The sequence below is a fragment of the Rattus norvegicus genome, chromosome 10 (assembly GCF_036323735.1).
Source record: "Rattus norvegicus strain BN/NHsdMcwi chromosome 10, GRCr8, whole genome shotgun sequence".
NCBI lineage: Eukaryota > Metazoa > Chordata > Mammalia > Rodentia > Muridae > Rattus > Rattus norvegicus.
Window position 1 is genome coordinate 105558260 of NC_086028.1, and position 21272 is coordinate 105579531.

At 47.2% G+C, this 21272-nt stretch overlaps 1 protein-coding gene across 2 annotated transcripts in view; it reads left to right on the top strand.

The window, feature by feature from the left end:
- Rptor (regulatory associated protein of MTOR, complex 1) overlaps positions 1-21272 on the top strand; it is a 298474-nt gene that overhangs the window by 181317 nt on the left and 95885 nt on the right. For both annotated transcript variants that reach the window (NM_001134499.2, XM_039085689.2), the window contains 2 exons: positions 15567-15667; positions 16096-16240. In NM_001134499.2, coding sequence (NP_001127971.2) covers positions 15567-15667; positions 16096-16240 — 246 coding nt within the window. The remainder of the gene's footprint in view (positions 1-15566; positions 15668-16095; positions 16241-21272) is intronic.

The window sequence follows — 21272 nt, forward strand, 5'->3', positions numbered from 1 at the left end:
GTGCCCTGCCCTGCCCTGCCATGCCCTCAGGCAGGAAAGTAGGTATACTGTCTTCTCTGTCACAGGCCTAGGGTCATGGTTGTAACTCACTCTGCTGTCCAGGTAGAGTCACAGTGTGGACTCGTTTTTACCAAGCATTAAAAGATAGAGGCTTGGTTTGTAAAGTATGCTTCTTTCTAGTGCAGCTGCAACAGATGTTCATAGTTATGAAAAGAAAAAATCAGCATGCATGGATCACCAGTCCCACTGAGAAACGACAGTCGATCAGCATGCTCAGGTCACGTTCCCTTGAGTAAGAACTCACCGATGGCAGTTTAGGGTGGATTAAATGAAACAGATGCCCAGGGCCTGAGCAGTACAGAAGACGCCAGTAGCGGGAGGGAGTGTTGGGACACTAAAAACAGAAGACTGCGTCTCTGCTTGCCACCTAGAGGCCTTCCCCAACCATCGCCTCACCTCCAGTGTGTCATTCCCACCCAGGCAACCTTACACAAGTCCTGTAAAGGCAGAGGACAGGTGAAGTGCAGTCACCTCTGTGCTTGACACACGACTTCTACCCACAAGGAGTGCCACCGTTCATTCTCATGCACCACACAGAGGCCCAGCACTGAGTGATGTCACAGATGAGCACTGGAGAATGGCTGCCAGGGGGCTGCTGAATCCAACATGAGCTGCTTCCATTTCCTTCACAGTGACATCAAAACAAAGGCCTGCGTGCCCCAGTGGTGCATATCAACCTCTCTCTACGGCACAGACTTCACTTCTGCCCAGCTCAGGGGGTTGGTCCTAAGGAAACCAAATGTGCATTCAAGGCGAGTGCAGTGTTTCCTCCGTGAACATGGCTGCCTGGCAGAGCACAATAGGCCACAGTGAAGCAGAGTGTGTGCCTCACCTGAGCCCTTGGCCAGCCTTCCTAGGGACAGCTTCTATTTCATAAGAGTTGGCTCCCAGCAAAGCTGCTGCCTGTCACTGCAGTCACATGGCTGGGAAAGCTAGTCTCTTCTCAGCTCTTGCCTGTGCCCGATGCATGCACACACCACTGTTGTCTCTATGCTTTGTCTGTATGTGGTGCTGTTACCTTCCAGAGTTAGTGTTCACTTGCATTTATTAGCCACGCCCTCATACCTTCTGATGACCCTCCTTCTTTCCCATTTGGGAGTACTGATCTGGGGTGAAAACAAGGCTCCTGTTTGAAATGCTGTGGTCGCCCTGTGTTTGTTTTCATGTTTTTAGATCAGCATTATCAAGAGACAATCAGTAAACCCAGAGTTACCTGTGCTTTCAAAAGCTTCAGCCAGTATACGGTCTCCTGGAACCACTGCTCCCCTCAGGGCAGGTCTGCAGTGTTCTTACTTCACCTACCCCACTAGCCCTCCAGACTCCCCAAGCCTAGGCCATTTCGGGTCTGCCTTTCCATATGCTGGAGTTGCTTTTCCAGAATTTCATGGAGGCAGAGCTCCTGTGTGTCTGGAGTTTGATCAGTAGAGCCTTTTGGCTTCACCCTGACTTGGCATTGGTGCTGCATTCTTTTACTGTGAGTCACATCCTATTCTTTGTCAGTTTGCTTCAGCTGCTGTCAGTCACTCTGCCTGTTATGCTACAGCCAGTCACATGTAGAAATGTGGTTGTAAAGAAATTACCTAGCTGTTCTTTGTCATGGTGGACCATCCTTGTGAATGTACTACAGCTCTCGGTCTGTGTCAACTCTCGGTGTCCTGCAATTTTAGGGTCAGCGGTTTCAGAGGACATACTTAACCACTGCTGTGATTTGAACTTAAATTCACTGTATGCTGGACACCCTTACGTGTCCCTGCTGTTGATTTACATTCCTTTGTAAAAATGGCTGTGTGTTCAGTATCATGCCAGTCCTTAAACCCTGTGTGTCTTCAAGGGTCCTTCTGTATTTTGGACGTTAGCAGTCAGAGCTGTGTCTGTACCTTGTGCTTTTGTCTGACATAGCTTTCTCTTCTGTTATTTGTGATTCTGGGTCCCACACAAAACATCTGCCCTAATCCCCCAGGGCTGTTGACTTTTTTTCCTAAAAGTTGTGCAGTTTTAATTTGTGTTCAGGTTAATGCTCTTAGGTTACTTTTTGTATACTCTATGCAACACTGTTTAAAGTTCTCCTTCTTGTCTGGCCATCATCTGGGCTGCATCATGGACTGAAAGCGGTATTTGCTCCCTGGTCACACGACACCTCGGACTGATTTATGGAGGTGAAGCTCCTCTCTGCTGATCTCTGTCTCTGCCCTTTGCCTGCACCAGGGTCGACCAACGTAGCTATATTGTAAGACTTGTTTGTTGAAGAACTAAGTATTTCATAAAAATTTTAGCATTTTAGAATCCATTCTAGCATAAGAATCTGCTGTAGCTTTGACTGGGGAGTCTTTGTTCTGATTGATAGTACAGTCATCTTACCCATAAACACACTGTACTTGTGTGTTGTTTATTTTGAGACAATGCCTCTCTGTATATTGGTGTATGTCCTGACCTCATTCTGTAGACCAGGTGGACCGTAAAGTCACGTAGATCTACCTGCCTCTGCCTCCCAGTGCTGGGATGAATGGCATATGCCAGCAACACACCCAGCAGTACAGTATGCCTGTTTTAAAAACTCATCTCAGGATGCTTTGTAGTTTGTTTTCTTCTGCATCCCGGGTTCTGTGTGTACCCCCTCAGCACTGCTGACTCCCTGCTCTGATTGCTGCTATCTCAGACTTGGTTACATAGCTATTCACTGTGCCTTATAGCACTTTCCTAGCAATGACTTCATTGGCTGGGCTCACTGTCACCTGAAGACTACTTTGCTCTGGGTCCTTTGTGATGTTAACGGTACAGGTCTTGCAGTCTTTTATTAGTGTGAGGGTTTTTAATTCTGTGGTTGCGTATAGAAATGTGATACATTTTGTAGAGTGGCCTTGTTTCCTCTAAACTCGCTAAACTTTCTTCTGGGTTCTGATCATTGTATTGTAAGTCCATAGACCTGTGTTTATAATTATGCCTTCTGCAGGTGCACATAGTTTTCCAATGTCTGCCGCTCTTGTTTCTTTTTCTTACTTTATTGAACTGTCTGACACCTTAGTAAAGTGTCAAATGTAAACAATGAAGCTGGCAGTCACCCTCTGCTGTCAAGGGTCAGTGATGGGGAAGACACTCTGTGGTTTGTTGTTAGGCACAGTGCAAGCTGTGGGTGCTCCATGGCTAGCCACTGCCCGTTCCCTCATCTGCGTTGATTGTTCCTGAGACTTGTTGCACAGTTTCCCTGCATCTGACTGAGGAAAGCCGTGGCTGCTAAGGTTTGAATATCTCTCCCCCTTTCTCCTGTTAATGCTGTTGAATGTTCAAACAAATCTCAGGTTCCTCTAACTGACCCACCCTCAGCCCATGCTACCCTTATGCACGCTGCTGTGGTCCACTGAGATCTTTGAAGATCTGTACACTGACTCAAAGAGACTTCCTGCCTGCTAGCTCAGTGCCTTGGAGGCCTTAGCTACTGTCTACCACCGCCATGCTTGTCTGTCTGTCTGTCAGTCAGTCAGTCAGACAATTTGTGGTTTGGGGGACGAGAAGGCTGCTCTGACCTATACTGAATGTGTGACCTTCCTTCCCTTGCATATTTTCCCGTAACTGTCTTTAAGGGTTCTCTCATCAGCTTTGACTGTTTTACCTCAGTATGCACACGGGCATTTTTTTGTAGGTTTTCTGCTCGTGTCTCTATCACCCCCTGGTCTGGATGCTGTGAACTGAATTATGTGCCCTAAGAATTCTTAGTTGTTGCCCTAGTATTTGGAGATGGGGCCCTGGAAGATAACTAGGTTTTAAATGAATTCTTGAGAGTAAGACCTTTATGAAGAGACAGATGGTAAGATGGACGGTGTGGCTGCTGTGTCTTTGTGTGTATGTGTGTGTCTCTGTTACAACTGAGAGCTGACTGCCACCTCCTCTCAGCACATGCACAGCTTTTTTATTGACTCTCCAAGAAGACTAATTTGAATGGTCAGATATCATGGGACATGGGAAACCATAAACCCTGAGACCTGTGCGTTGTTCATTGCCTGACTCGACGAAGCACTGTGGTAACAGCTTTTCAGTGTCTGTGGACAGTGGAAGGGGACAGTGCTGGTACAGCACTGGGAAACCGTACTCCTGCGACTGTCACAGTGTAGGCCACAGGTTCATGGCCACTTTGTTGCGGTAAAAATAAAGAATGGTGGAACCAGTTACCATGTGTACCCTGTCGGTCTCACTCCCTTGCTAGTTCTGACTCTGCCAAGCCAAGTGGATCTAGCACTAATTTATCTCAGGGGCTCCATGCTGCTCTCCCATCTATTTTCTGACCTGTCCGAGAGCCATTGCAACACGGCACCCTGTTAGGCCGCCCCACCCTCACTCACAGCTCTCTTGGCTGGTTTCCGCCATGCTAGGCATACACATCCCAATTCCATGGTGGGCCAGGACATCCGGCCACCACACAGTCTCTTGAACTCAATTTAATCACCACATGAAAGAACACATCACACAATATCCTCTGATCCAATTGATAAGATATAATTTACCCATGTAGACAACACAAAATCCTGTACATATCCATCCCTTAAGAATAGTTATAGCAACCTATAATCTATGTGCAGAACCTCCACCACCATGTTCTCTCTGCCCCTCCTCGCTCCGGCCTCCTCTGCCTCTCTAAAACTTTTCCCCCACCCATCCTTCCTTTTTGTCCAATGTCAGGCTTCGTTCTATCCTGTACCTGCCTTCACCTGTATAATTACATCAACTACACTTCACCCTTTCTAGTTAAAAACAAAACAAAACAAAACAAAACTTTTCTCTCAAATACAAGCTGAGCACAACTATTAACACTTTGTAATTAAAAGTATAAAATATACCTAACCCCCAGTCCAACATTTATCAGTTAAACAGAACACCAATTTATCTATTGTAGCTTAAGAAAGGCTTAAAGTCTATATATCCTGGCTAGCTTTTATACTATCTGATAACTAATTAAATATGTATTCTCAAAGTTAAACAGCCTGAGTAGGCTATGAAACTATAATCAGTCTTCAATCCCATTAGAAACCTGAGAACGACCAGTATATCTGTAAATATAGGAAACCTAACATGGCTTCTAGAACTGAGACAGGTTATAGAGACAATTTTCTACTTGCACAGTCCCCTGTCAGCAACACGTGAGAGCAAGTCTTCAGCCTTCTGGCCTAGAATCATCTGACAGACTTTTGAAACACAGAATTTCGAATGACTGATCACTCTGGCTTGGCAGAAATTATCAGTCGACTTACCCTGTAACATGTCCTTTTCTGTACAGTATTGAGTCTGTAGATGAATTGAGGCAATTCTTACCAAGTGGCTGTCTCTCCACAATACATCACCTCACCTGGGGGTGGAGATGTTCAATTTCTTCTTTGAAGCCACCAAAGGGGAGCTGTTAGGAGCAGACATGTGTCAACAAAAGATAAATAACATTAAATGTCAAATCTTGTGGATTTCTGATGTTTTTGAAAACCATCTAACTATGTAAGTAATCTGGACTGTTGTCCACTAATTATCTTAATAAATTATCCTGAAAGCACTCTAGCAATAAACTTAGAGCCATGCATTTGCTCTCTGCCCTTAACTCACTGGTTAATCATCTCAGATTAGTTTTTTAATAGCAGTAAAGGACTGGGTATAAGCCTTGTATACTCAAATGTTGATAGGCACAGTGCCTATACATGAGAGTAACAATATTACTTTAAATTGATAAGGAATTCATATCAAAGAAAGTCTAAACTTGTATCAAATAAATTCTGTACCCAGGTAAAAGATTATAACTTTAGCTTAGTAACAAATATAAGGATTTCTACCAAATGAGATTATGACTGTATAATCAATTTAAGCTAATTCCTCCCTTTTAAATTATGACCATTTCTAAATTCCTTAAAAAAACAACCTTAGAAAAACCACCTTTAGCTCCCCCAATGTCCAGGGAATTAGGGCGATGACTCTTCAATGGCTTCTTTAGGCCATACATGTGCGTTGAGATATCTAGAAGGGGTTGGGGGAGGGAGCTGGCCACACTGACTATTGTTGTGTCTCTGATATCCGCCTTGGACTGGATCCTGAGGATCAGGAGGTCAAGCAGGTCTCACGGTGACACTCACCAAAGCTGTACATTCTGTAATAATAAATCTCAAACAAAATGGTAGTATCCTCAAGATACCCGTATGAATTGACTCAGTCTGTGTAAGATGTATAGACTGGTTAGGATGGACGTTTGTTCTTTTGTTTTGTTTTATTCTCTTGACTCTGCTTCATCAGGTGGTCTCCCTCTACCAAATTTAATCCATATGACTCTGGAAGGTGTCCACAGCCTAATCACCTATTTTGAAAACACAAAGATAAAACCTTTCTCCCAAAATACCATGTTCCTTAATCTATAACCGGAAAAGCTTCTATTTTGTATTAACTCCCAGAGAAATAATCTAACAAGATTATTTCTCAACATCACACTTATTATGAAAATTAAAACAATTCTAAATAAAGAAGTAAGCCAAACCATCATGTATGAGCCCGTTTGGCTTTTCTAGTCTGTCACATCAGGGGTTAATCCAGAATCTCCCCATGTTAAGAGAACATGAGCTTACTGTTGTGGTAAATAGCAGAATAACCACAAACCCTCGCTAGCCAGCATCGTCCAGCCATATGGCCTTACCTGGGCAATTCATGAAACAACTTGGTCACCTTTTTATTAATACCAATACCAATAAGTAAGCAACTTGTCAAACTAAGATTTTAGCCCAAAATCCATCTGCTAAGCTCTCTACCTGGAGTGTCAGACCTATATCACCACTCTCTGCTTGGAGTCAGTGACTAATTTTCCCTATCTAAATTCTGAACTGCGGGTGGAAATGGAAATCCCCACATGATTCAGATAAACTCTGTACTCTCTCCTTCTAACTATAAAAACTAATTTAACCCCATTTCCATTAATGCCTCTCATTAAGAAACAGGCAACTTGTCAAACCAGGATTTTAGCCCAAAATTTCTGTAGAGCCCACGTTAGAAAGAGTAGAGTATCCTGTAAGACTTATACCATCCATCTGTTCATAACCCTGTAAGATATGTCTGTGTTCACTCTGCCTGGTGTTATAGACTTTTATTTATTTCTACCTAGTTCCAAATCGTGGGTGAAGTCCCCACATGATTTGGATAAACTCTGTAGTTTCACAGCAGGGGACCTGGAGTCTGTGAGCAGACAACCCCCACTGTTCCTTTGTTTAAGGTTCCCACACTTGGGCCATCACATGACTCAACATGGAGGAGCCCTTCATCACTTAGAAAATAAAGCTTTCTCAGGCTCTGAGAAACTTCCAATTTTAGTGGATTCTTGCCTAACATGTTAGTTCACCACTTCTTGTGGTAAAACTAAAAATACAGTCAAACCAGTACCTGCTCGTACCCTGATGGTCTCATTCCCTTGCTAGTTCTGGCTCTAGCAGGCCGTTGGAACTAGCGCTAATTTATCTCAGGTTAGTATCTTTCCCAGCAGCTCTCTGCTCGCCGCAAACTCTCTGGTTCTAGCTACCCAATAAAATCAGGGCTCTAGAAGTCCAGCAGTAGCTGGCCTATCGAGGCTCCCTGCCACGGGCTCTGTCCACACTCCCAGCAACCGCCCCCTAGTCCTTAAGGTATAAACTCCCAACTACCGGTGAAATCAAGACTCAACAAACTAACCCAACAATCAGATTTATATGTTAAATTCTTAATCCACAATACACCCACACAATAAACTTACAATCAATTGATAAGGATATAAACTGCCCACCTAGATAAGATAAATTTGCCTACAGAAATCCATCCCAGCTACCTTGGCAATTCAAGACCACCCAGATCTGGTGCATCCTTCCCCATCTCCATCTTGATTCTTCCTTTCTTCTGCTTCTCTCCCGCCTTACAAAAGCTTTGTCCCTGTCTTATTTTTTTACTGTCCAATCATGGCCTAACTTGTCTGCCTTCACCTGCATAATGACATCAACTGCCCCACTTGAGATCCATGAACGTCTAGAATATGTACATTGTGTCTGAGAAGTGCAGGCAGCGTAAGATATTATTAGGCTGTGGAGGACATGTCAAGTAGTTTATGGTCTCATTTAGCTAATGAAAAATATTTTTACTAGTCTCATAAACACCCATTGCCCAGCAAATTAGCTCCAGGCTTCGGTGTTCTGCCCACAACCCCGAGTCACGTGTGGACTGATACAGTAACTCTTCCCTTACTGAAGAGCCAGCCATGATGCACTGACCCCGGTTTTCAAAGGAAATGGGTGGGCTCACCTCCATGGTCTTTGTCTCAGAGATTTCCAAATAACAAATCATTTGCAGTAAGTAAGCAGCCCACAGTGTTTTCCACAGTCACCTCATTGTGGTCACTTGACAAGTAGAGATCAACCACACCCTGACTGACTTAGTCCATTTCCATAGGTGCAAAATATGTAGTTTTTAAATGCCTTCCCTTTTTAAAAATTGCCACTCTTTTATGGAAAAAATGGGTTTTATTTTTCTTTGTTATGTAAGGACTGTGTTTTTAGCAGATATATTACTAAACACAGATAAGCAAAAAGGACTTTTTAAAACACCCTCAATCTCTGGCCTGCCAAGACACTCACTGTTAGCACTGTGCTGGACCCTTCAGACCGTTTCCTGTACCTGTGCACATTTATGGCGAGCATGCAGCATTCCCTGACACAGTGTCTTGGTGTGTTACACATCGTTTGCTGCTATGCATACTGAGCCAGCCAAAGAATGTGCTCCAGGGTTCATAGTGGATTTTAGATAGATTGTACCATTTTATGACTGTCTTCCTGTGTCTTTACTTTGTGGGAAAAGCATGTCTCTCATATGCTGGTGCCATTTTCCTGGAAGCTGGAGGTTTGTTTTGGGCACACAGAGCATTGTGATCCCTCAGAAGGATACTGGCCTTGACCAACCAAGCACACATGGGCACATGAGCACAGTGCACTGTGCCAAGCCTGAGGCCAGCCTGGACACTGTTGTTATGGCACAGAGACACCCACTACATTCTGTGGGGCAGCAGAGACTTTGCAGGCCCTGGACAATGCAGGAGGTGCTAGGAGGAGGTAGTGGGAGGGGTCACAACCCAGAGTTACTTGATAGAGGGCTCTGCCCTTAAACCACGAAGGCCAGAGAGTTAGAATGTGGTATTGAAATGTGAAAGTGCAGGTGGGAAGTGAACTAGTCTGGGGAAGACTAAAGTTCAGTTAGCGCCCACGCTGGTTAGTTGTCCTGTGGTCATTTTCTGTTGCTGTGATAAGAACCTTCACAAAGGCAACCAAGGGGAGAAAAGATTTATTTCAGCTCACAATTCCAGTTCACAGTTCATCATGGCAGAGAAGTCAGGACAAGGCAGGAACTGGAAGCAGCCAGGATCCAAGTTCAGGGAATGGTGTCACTCACTTTTAGGATAAGACAGCCCCACCTCAAACTCGTCCACAGGCCAACCTGATCTGGATAGTTAATTCCACACTGCAACTCGGGTGAGTCTGTGTATGGCCAGTTGACAGCTACAGCTAGTTCTCACAGGTGGGCGCACTAGGCAAGAAGGAAGCTGGACTCTTTCGGTCTCTCTCGCCTCATCTCTGCAGCGCTCCCTCTTGGAATGGCCAGGTTCCCCTTCTTCCACCTGCTCACTTCAAGAGCTGAGACCCACCCTGAGGTCACAGCTGAAGAATAGAGCTTAAACTGCCTCCTTCCCTGTCCCCATCCACAGCTGCCAGCTGCCATAAAGAGTTAGGACTCTATCCACTGGGCGCTCGGGAGTCTTAGGGATGAGTGGGAGTCATCGCTGTTTCCAAGTAGAAGCTCCATGACTCAGGTTTGTGGGCTGCCGAGATTATGCAGTGTGCTCAGCACTCTGCCAGAACTATAAGGAGATTGATACATATCGAGGAAAGAAAGCCATCGCCCATAGGAATGTATTATCTAGTCACAGAGGAGATTAGCATAGAGGAGCAATGGTGAATGAAATAAAAAGAACACAGGCAAGGGCTTCAAGGAATGCCTGAGCTCCTTATGGATGTTGTTCCAGATCTGGAGGTTACACAGGAGCTCCACTAAGCTGCCATGTCCAGGGCATCGTGAGCTACACAGAAAAGATGGCGATGCCACTCCAGGGAGTGGGACCTGACCCCAGAGGAGCCAGAGACTGGCCCAAGAAAGAACGTGGGCAGCACAAGCAAACAGACAGGGGCCAGCTCTCATTCTCCAGCACTGTGGTGTGGCGCTAGGCAGCCAAGGGAAGAATGGATGGAGAGTGGCAACAGACCGTACAAGCTCAGCCATCACCTTCTTGGTTAATGACAGTTTCTAGGCCCATGAGGGAATTTTCTATTTGGGTGCATTGGACAGAAGTCTTTATTCTGCCCCTCAGAGGCCTGGATGTTCCCCCTGGGGTGTGTGGCAGGTAGAGCTGGGAAGGGCTTAGCCTGCGCTTCTCCACCCACAGGTGCCTGCTGCCCTTTGAGATTCTAAGTAGACACCCTCAAGGTCGAGCAGCAGCAGGGAAGCTTGCTTTGCTGTTGGCTGCCCTGTGGTTTTCCCGCTCTGAAGGAAGAGAGAACTGTGGCAGCACAGAGGGAGCTCTAGGTTCACAAGGCCTTGGCAGGAGACCTGGGCATCATCAGCTTGCTATAAGCCTACTTCCTGCAGCCTTGGTCCACTCATTCTTAGTCCTCGGAGCCTGGTGAGGCAGATGGTTGGGCAGACTGTATCCAGTTACTCACCACTTTCCCCTAAGACCTCCAGCCCCAGTTTGTGAGAATGAAGGGAACACTCCTGGGAGGACCTGGGAGGTGACCCATGTGCAGTGACACACATGGTAGCAGTCTCCAGTCAGTGGTTAGCCTGTCACGACTGGTCTGAGTGCGCTCTTCCCTCTGTGAGCGTCAGGACCCAGCTAAACATTAGGGTTGTACTACAGGCTGACTTTGTGTAGCCCCCGTGTGGGGAATAGATGGGGAAGGCAGAGGTGCCAGTGAGACACAGATTGGCAGGATACTCACAGGAATGAACCCATGGGACCAGAAATGTCTTCTCACCGAGGTTTGTTATAGGGCCTGCCTGACAACTAGGTGGAGAAGGAAAGTGGACAGAGTCCTGTTGAGTGACTACAGAGGTCATAACAAGGGCCATAGGGGGTGTTGGGGTGAGGAGAGAGTGGCCCAAGAGAATGCCAGATGGCCATTTCAGAACTGGTCCCACCCTGAGGTCATCACATGCATGGCAGTGGAGACTTAAAAGTGGTCACTCTGTGGCAGCCGGTGGTCAGCAGCGATAGCCTGGGTGTTGAAGTCAAGGAAGACGAGTCCTGGCAGGAAACAAGAGAGCTGCGGGGAGCAGTGTCTGTGGGAAGATGGGAACAAGATGGGAATAAGCCCTCGTGCCGACAGCAACAGCGGGAGGGAGAGCTGAGGAGGCGGCATGCCCCTGCCAAGGAGGTATCTGGCTGCCACTGCATCAGCTGTGCAAGTGTGACCCGTTTTATTTTTGTCCCGTGTCGCACATAAGGTTAGTTTTTGTGACTCAGAGCCGAGACACAGGATGCAGAAGTTGCCTAGCCACAGCACAGCTGGGACTAGAGTCTGCTTCTCATCTTTCAATCCTGTGATCACTTTCCACATTAAGTTTGTCCTTGCTTAGCACCGAGGAGTTAAATTTTAAAAGAGCCCCCGTGCTTGTCAGTGGACTTTTTAGGGCCTAGAGGAGCTTCCTGAATGGACTGTGGTCTCAGGTTGGATGTTACAGTCCCCAGAGGGAACCATCCAATAGGCTCCCAGTTTCCCTGTCATCACAGAGAGCACAGCTCTCCAGTACAAGGAGTGGGCTTGCTTCTACCTTTGTCGTCCCAAGAGGAACCTGCTGCAGATGAGCCAGCAGCCGTGTCACTGCTCTCTCAATGTCAGCATGAATGACCTGTCCGAGGCGACTGGGCAGATGTCTCCATGATGATCTTAGGGGAGATGGGAGTTTTCAGGTTGCTGTGGGATCCTGCTCACAGTGGCTGTCAGGGACAGAGGCTAGGGTAGAGAATCTTGCCAGCTACTTCTCATCGCCGAGAACACAGCTTCTCTTCACATCCCCAGAGACTGTCCCTTGGAAAACAGGGTGGTCTGTGGTGGCCTCACTTGACTCCAGTCACGTGGGCTCTTCCTGTTAACTGTCCGGACTCGAGACAGACCATGCTTAAACAGTCTCTGGTTTTTAGAGGCTCTATACCTCTCCCCAGAGTGCCGCTCACTGCACAAGGGGCCAGCCCCCAGGATGCTGTCACCTTGGAACTCACCTTCCTAGTGCCACCCAAGGCTGACGATAAACGAGCAATGAAGTGGGAGTCTCAAGTGTTCCCCATGGTTCAGGTTGGATGGAGTCTCACAGAGTCAGTTCAGATGGGTAACAGGAAGGCTCATCTCCTGCTGCAGAGTCTCTTCCTTTCAAGTGCTCCCCTTTCATGTGTGAGTGTGACCTCAGCTGTGCCATTTTTGACTTGTCCCTTTGCTTATTAGCACATACTGCAGTATTCAGGTGTTCACAGATAACCACTAAGCAGCTGGCAGCCATTCCTCTGTGGTAGTTCTATAATTTACTCAGTCACAGCGTTTGTTCTGCTCACCACATATTCCATTTCTGACCTGTCAGTTTTCATAAAACCACACTCTGCCTGAGTACATCCACTGGAAACTTAGTAAGCTTCTGGTTTAGAATTGACTGATAAGGGGCTGGAGAGATGGCTCAGTGGTTAAGAGCACTGACTGCTCTTCCAGAGGTCCTGAGTTCAATTCCCAGCAACCACATGGTGGCTCACAACCATCTGTAATGGGATCCACCGTCTTCAGGTGTGTCTGAAGACAGCTACAGTGTGCTCACATGGGAGGGAGGGAGGGAGGGAGGAAGGACGGACAGACGGACGGACGGACGGACAGGAAGGGAAGGGAGAACTGACTGATCGGCCGGGCCTAGTTGTGCCACACACCTTTAATCCTGGCATTCAGGAGGCAGAGGCTGGTGGATCTGTGAGGTTGAGGCCAACCCAACCCACACAGTGGGTTCTGGGACAGCCAGGAGTACACAGAGACCCTGTCTCTAATGGAACAAGAGAATTGACAGATGTCTCCCCAACTACACACTGAGATCAAAGACAAGAGTATGTATGTTACCAATGTGGGTGCTCTGTGTTTCCCTGAAGGTTGCTGTAGTTTCCTTGAACCTTCTCTAAATGGTGTTGTCTAAAGTGAGGCAGGGAGTGAGTGACATCCAGACCTTTGTCAGGAGCATACCCGTTATGGATGTGCGGTAGTCACTTAACCTCTGGATTCATCATCTAAAGGGAGGCCTTCCCGGTCCTTCCTGCTTACACCTAGGACTGTGTATAAGCCGAAAGACAGATTTCACCGGAAGATAGTGTTTTGGTGCTGAGCTGGTTAGTGTGGGGTGGGTGGCACAGTATTTCCAGCTTCTTCAAGGTACTTTTGAATTCAGTGGCTAGCCACACTGGCAGTTCTGTTAGGGCTCACTGTACCAAGACCAGGTAAGTGTCTAAGTCCCATGGTGTCAGTCATATTAGAGGCTCAGTTCAGTGTATAGGTGTCAGTAAACCTGGGTTCTCCTTGGCTAAGGTGGCCGCTTTTTCTCTATAGTAAATGGTCACCCACAGGACAAGCTTCCAGTGGGTCTTTGTGCACTATTGAAAAGTCGTTTTGGGGGGCTGAGGATTTAGCTCAGTGGTAGAGCGCTTACCTAGGAAGCACAAGGCCCTGGGTTCGGTCCCCAGCTCCGAAAAAAAGAACCAAAAAAAAAAAAAAAAAAAAAAGAAAAAAAGAAAAGTCGTTTTGGGAACTGCATACTTGAAACTGATATGGATAGGAGGCAGTCAGGACACCTTCAAAGTTGGTGGTTGTTCTGCTCCTTACTCTGACTGACACTCAGAACAACAATGAGAGCTTGAAGAGAGCCTTGCTGGCAGTGTTTTACAGTAACAGAAATGTGTTTTCTCTTTGAGGGGTGGACAGTTCTGTGGGAAAAAGACCCAGGGAGAATGGGCATCTTATTTCCCATAGTTTTCTGTGTCTCCCTGTAATGTGTAAACAGCTGATGGTGGGTCCAGCTACCACACACACACCTCCATGTGGTAGTCTCCATGGTAAAGAGGTCAGGGAAGGAGAATTCCATGCTTAGAGGAAGGGCAAGCAATCCCCAGCACCCCATGCCGAGTTCCTCTCTGGGCCGTGCTTTCTCTTTAGTAGTAAGGTACTTAATGGTCCCCACACATGCTCAGCACTAGACTCGGTGATAGCATTCCAGGCTTTGGAAATAAACCTGAGGTAAATGTCATCTGTCATTTACCCCCTCACCCCCCCACACACACACCCTTTTCTGTCCTATTACTAAACCCCCCTGAGTAGAAGAAAATATTTTTGTTTCTAAGCCAAATGGAATTCTTAGCAGGAAAGAGCTTGCTCAGCATAGTTGTGTGGGGTTGGTAGCCTGGCCCTGCTCCCCTCTGTTCCTGAGTCTGTCTCTGAGTTGTTCTTACTGACAATACCATCAAATGGGTGACTATAATGGGAATTATTAATCTGTTCCACCTTATAAATAGCAAGTCACACTCTAGTCTCCAAACCAAATCACTGTGAACATTTTCCTTCTGGGAGGAAGAAAAGAGTTTCTAGTCAGATATAATTAAACGCGCTACCTAGTGGGTAAAATTACGCTTATTGCTGGGTGAAAGAAGCAAGCCCAGACCTTAGGGCTTTGAACTGCTCTGCTCTCCAATGGACACACGCTTGCCACATAGATGCTCTGTCCTGTCAGGATGCAGGGTCTGCTCCTGGGTTAGCACTCAGCATAGCTTTCCTTCACCTCCCTTTCTATAGTAGAAGCGTTCGCTCCCTTCCCATCTCCACCTTAAGTGTCTGCAGCCTTTGCACTGCCAGGCTCTCCATGCATGCATGTGCTATGTGCTTCTCGTCTGTCCTTCCCATTGCTTGGTAATCTTCATGGACCAGCTGAGTGACTGACTGCAAGGTGAGTAGGCTGTGCCGGGTAGAACTCTCTTTCTCAGCTCTTCTGCAGCACAGGAACCTAAAGAGGGCCGTGGAGGAAGACTGAAATGTGTGGATCCCCAGACAGCACAAGATGCGTTTCTTTGAGCGCCATTGGCTTGTGTTGCATGTGTGGAACTATGCAGCTGTGTGTTGGCAGCTGTTCTCCATCCACACACACAAGGGAATCAGGAAAACTGTTGGTGTGTCTTCAGTGGAGAGGGTAAAGTAGGAACTGCTGTGGGTGAGCCTGTGTAGTTTCTTGTCTCCTTGGAGAAGACATGTGGGAACTGTGGCAATGTTAGGGCCCTAGGAGGCCTTCCCAGCCACAGCCATGCTCATCTTCCATTAAGCCTGAGGCTTTCCCTCTCTGTCAAGGGCTGTTCCCACATCTGACTCCCTTGTCTTTTTCAGTAGCCCTGGTAGCACTAATGCAAACATCATCTTGTCTAGGATCCCTGGCCGGCTGAATGACCGGAGAACCCCTCTGGGTGAACTGAACTGGATCTTCACAGCCATCACAGACACCATCGCCTGGAATGTGCTCCCTCGGGGTGAGACACCACCACCAAACAGGATCAGGGAGGAAACTCCCGGGGGCTGGAAATAACAAGGAGCTCAGACTAGCCTAAGCAGGCTGGCGGCTGTGTGCTCTGTGTCAGCCTTGCTCTCAGCTCAGTAATGCTTTCCCAGCAGGCTCAGGGCTCAGCTTCCTGAGTAAATGTTGCCACTGCCCTTACCCTTGAAACCAGAATTCCAGCTATAAAAACATGTGTGTGTTTTGTTTGTAGGTTGGTTGGGACTTGGGTATTTGTTCACATATAGGCTGATAAGTGCATGCATGAGTATATATTACCAGCGACATGTGTGTGTCAGTTTCAACTTGTGTGTAATATTTTTTGATGGGAGAAAATGTGTTTTTGGATTCCGATCCTGGGCACAAATCACTGAAGATTCCTTGTTATTTTTTATCTGCCCTCAGATCTCTTTCAAAAGCTTTTCCGACAGGACCTGCTGGTGGCAAGTTTGTTTAGAAATTTTTTATTGGCAGAAAGAATCATGAGGTCGTATAACTGCACCCCAGTAAGCAGCCCACGACTTCCCCCAACATACATGCATGCCATGTGGTAAGTGTGTTTGTCTGACAGTTCTTTTGTGCTTGGGTCCCTGTTTGCATTCCTGCCTGCTTTGGAATGGGGTGCCTCTTGGAACTGTAGAAGGACCTGACCTGGTGAGGCACGGCACCAGCCTGGGGACAGGGAGGTGTCCTTCAAAAGGAAGGAGACTGAAGGTGAAGAAGGGCAGCAGCCTTGGGCCCCACACTCCTCACCTCATGGAGCTGGTGTGGAGGCTGTAAAACCCCACAGAGACTTGCAAGGACATGGGGGAAGGCCTTGGCCCCACTCCTCACCTCATGGAGCTGGTGTGGAGGCTGTAAAACCCCTCAGAGACTTGCAAGGACATGGGGGAAAGCCTTGAGTTTTTTTCTAGCCAGCCTCAACTTGCTGTCCCTTCTCTGTTTCCTGGCCATGGGCTCAGTGTAACCAGCTGACCCATATTCCTGGTGCCATGCTTTCCCCACTGAGATGGACCATTCCCCTTCTTAATCTGTGAGCCAAAATAAGGGCCTTCTGGACTTTTAGAATCTGTACTAAGAAAGAAGTTGACCCAAATATATTAAGTGAATACAAGATTTCTCGAACATTTAAAGCCATTATCTCTCTCTCTCTCTCTCTCTCTCTCTCTCTCTCTCTCTCTCTCTCACACACACACACACACACACACACACACACACACACACACACACACACTGCAATCTTTAATCACTGTTCATAATTTCTTCACTGTAGCTATAACCTGTGCTCGTAGTCATAACAATAAAATAATACAGTGTGGGACTGGAGAAAAGGGTGCACCAAGTGGTGGTACACAGTGCCTTCAACTCTAGTTCTAAGGGACCTAACCACCTTCCCTGGCCTCTGCTGACACTGCACACTGCACACACATGGTGCACAAATATACATGCAGACAAACACTCATACACACAAAATCAAAATAACATTTAAAAAAATTATTCTGAATCTAAACCTACCTCAAAATATGTGGTGTGGTGCTTCTGGGTGTCAACTTTCCATTCTTTTTTTATAAAGAGATTTGTGCATTTTATGAATGTGGGTGTTTTGACTGTATGTGTATCTGTACACCAGAAGAAGGTATCAGATCCCAAGGAGCTACAGTTATAGATGGTTATGAGCTGCCCTGTGAGTAATAGGAATTGAACTCAGGACCTCTGGAAGAGTAGCCAGTGCTCTTAACCACTGAGCCATCTCTCCAGCTCCTAAGATTTATTTTTTGTTGTTGTTCTAACAGGGTCTCATTTTGTAGCCCTGGCTGGCCTTGGAACTCACCTTGTAGACCAGGCTGGCCTTGAACTTACAGAGATCCACCTGTGTCTGCCTCCCACGTGCTAGAATTAAAGATGAACACTACCATGCCTGGCTTAACTTTCCATTAGTTAACAGAATAACTGACAGTCAGCCTATAGGGAAGAAAGTCTTACTGAGGGTTACTGCTTCAGAGGTTTCTGTCCATGGTCTCTGGCTGCCATGTCTTTGAGGCAGCACTTCATGGCAGGGGCACATGATGGAGCCAACTGTTCGCTCACAGCCAGCTAGAGAGAAGGGAAGGGAAGGGTGTGGGTCCCAGTATTCCCCTCCAGGGCATGCCCCAGTGGTCTAACTTCCTCCCAGTAGTGCCACAGGTGGAACATTTACATCCACATGGCTGTGCTCTCCACATGAGTGGAGGGGGTGGATTCCAAAATGAAATGACAAGTTTTCATTCACGTTAGTAAGAGAACTGCTTAACTCTAAAGACCTTTGGATGATGTTGCAAAGGCAGGTTTTTTTAATAGACTTGTGTCAGTTGTCGCCCACCACTAGAATCCTAAAGAAACAAGAAGTTCGTAAACTCACTGCCTCTTATATATTCAAAACTAAATAAAATCTGTAGTGTCCAGTATTCACGTGTACTATAAGCATCCAATGTTAAAACATAAGTCTCACTGGAGCTAAAGAGATGGCTCAGTGGTTAAGAACACTAGTTGTTCTTCCAGAGGTCCTGAGTTCAATTCCCAGTAACCACATGGTAGCTGTGAACAATATATAATAGGATCTGATGCCCTTTTCTGTCATGCAGATACACAGAAAGACAGAGCACTTATATATACATAGATAAAACAAAAATTAAAACAAAGCCCCCACACATCTGCATCCTTTCAAAGCTTGGTTAGTGTAGAACGGACACCAAGAACAGACGTGGGCTGCAGGAAGGAGCAGCTGTGCATCAGAGTTCCACACGCCACTCCAGAGGGAGGAGAGAGCACTGTCTGAGAAGCCTCTATAGTGTGTGAATGGCCTCTGGGGAGTCCATACAGTAAACACTTAGAACACATCCTCGGAATACCTGCCTTCCATACAGCTGCTATTCTGACCAAGAATTTTTGTAAAAAGGTAATTATAATAAATGAGTGGCTAGGTATTTACAGTGCCTGCCAAGCAAGCGGGAAGACTGGAGTTCAGAACTTGGCATATGAATATCAGGGGGTGTGGAGACTCAGCTAGGATTCCAGTCTTTCAAAGTGGAGATGCCTGTGAGAGACCTCTGAGTTTGATTGAGAGACCTTGTTCCAGAGAATAGAACAGTATCCAGGGAAGATTCCTGACACCAACTTCAGACACGTGTGTGTGTGTGTGTGTGTGTGTGTGTGTGTGTGTGTGTGTGTACAGGAGGAAAGGGAGAGGAAAAAGGAGGAGGAGGAGGAAGAGGAAGAGGAGGAGGAGGAGGAGAAAGAAGAAGGAAAAGCAGAAGCAGCAGCAGCAAACTGAAGCAGATCGGCTTGGGAGGCATGGAAGAAAAAGTTCAGCTCCCCATAGCAGTTTTCTGAACATGGCTCCAACCACCCTGAAGAGCAAATTTTACAGCCAGGATGAGAGGCAGGGCTCTTACCCTTTGTGTGGAGTCATTAGAGAAAGGGCCCTGGGAACCACAGCTGTCTGCACACAGCTGGGCAAAAGAACCCTTCTCTCATGGGAACCTTCCTCAGCATGCTGAGCGCTTCTGCTGTAAGAACTTCTAAGTCCTCACACTGAGAACTCTGACCCTTGCAGTACCCGTCTTGGCAATTCCCCTATAGATCAGAAGACATGGGTCTGTTTCTTCCCTATGTGTTTAGCATAGGTTTCCACAGATCTTGTTCCAGTGCTGCTGGGTGGGGCCACGTTCCGTGGTTAGAATCCTGCAGCTCCTGCCGCAGCAGTGCCTGCTCCTCAGCTGAGGAGAAGGTGCTCTTCTCTGTGCTATGATCTCACCTCAAAGGAAAAGAGGAGGGGTTGGATCGGGTACCTCCCTCCTCCAGCCCCTAGCTACTGGACAGTTCAGGTGACGGAGGTTAAGATGGAGCTGCTGAAGAGAGTCGTGGGGTCTGCAGTGGAGTGCGTGCGTGCGTGGGTTCCACAGTTGAGAAGCCTGGAGCTGCTTCTCACAGAGTAGAGGAGGGCGTATTTCAGTGGCCAGTGCCACATTGTATGTGCTGGATGCAAGCCCACACTGAGCATAGGCCAGTGGTAGACCATGAAGGAACCCCTGAATCATGCAGCTTCTGTGTAGAATGTAAAGTGTAGCACATCCATGGCAAACCAGGAGGCCCTTTTAAAGTAGGAAGTTCAAAGACCTGAGCAACAATTGGCTGACACAGAAATTTGCCCTGAAAGAAAGTTCTCTGTGTCAGACAGGGTCTGCAGGCTCTCCTGATGGGCATGCTCCTGGTGCTTCCCTACACAAAAGTGTGGGGTCAGAAGAGAGCTGAGTGGGTCTTCATGGCCAACAGTTGACAGTGGTGGTATCACTGCTTGCTTGCTGAAAGCATCACATATTACTATATCCACATATATACTGGGAACTAGCAAGCCTAAAGCTCTGCCAGCAAGGATGTGGAGGTCCAGCCAGATGAGCAAATAGCCCCAGCAGCAGCAGCTGACCGCCACTCCCTATCGTGCTGCTCAGACCTCACAGTTCCTACCACACCTGGGTGAGTCCAGTTGTGGTAGCAGGAAGGGGCTTTGGGACTGCCATTTGACTCTCTGAGTGTTAAGGAGTATTTTGCACTTCCTAACTGCTGACAGCTCACAACTGGAGGCTGTGCGTGTCTGAGTAGAGGGAGCGGTTGAAGGAAGCAGCTGGGCCTTGTAGAATAAAGACTAGCACATAGCTTGGCTAGGCTGAGGCCACCGGAAGGGACACTGTGTCCACCCCAGAGCCCACGAGCCCCAGAGCCTGTTCCGTATGTCCATTTCCCAGCCAGCTTCACCCTCCTGCTGGATAAGAGCCCAACATTCTTCCTTCTAACTGGGTGTTGGAGGTGACCAGGAGTTGGCAATGCCTGTTCTCCAAACTGGTCAAACATCTTGGCGCTTCCTCCCCTTGATGCCAGGCACCAGAGCCACTGACTTGAGACCTCACCCTTGCTGTAATGCTACTGGTCATGGTCTCTATCCCTGACCCTGACCCTGACCCTGCCAAACCAGCCTGCTCCTACTCAACACCTCACTGCTACCTTCCACTTACCCTTGTGACTTCCTGCAGCTCCTGTGCCCCGCCTCTTCCTGCCTTCCTCACCTGCACCTAGCCCTGCCCAGTTCACTTCGCCCTGCAGCTCTCTATGGTCCACCAAAGAAGCCTAGTTCAGCAGGTCTAAGATAAGGCACAGTGAGAGACAGGGCACTCCAGAAGGCTGGCGGTGTCTGTCAACATTCCTGACAAAAGTGCAAGCTGAGGATTCCCCAGCCTAGCACCAAGGGGTAGGGGGTCTCTGCCTCTCTGTTTCTGTCTCTCTCATATTGTTATATAAAATATATGTTAAATATCACATTAAATGACACTGCATGTGTCCACAGTACAACTGCTCTCCATGCCACAGTCTCTGTCATACACAGAAAAGGCTGAAGAGAGTCACAGCAGGCTTCAGACAGGACAGCAGTGACACTCACCTCTTAAAAACTGCTGGAGATTCCTTTGAAATTAAAGGCCTCTTTGGAGATTTCCTATTCCTTTGAAACAGTAAGTGCTGGTTTTTTAATTGAATCATTATAGTTAAGGCAT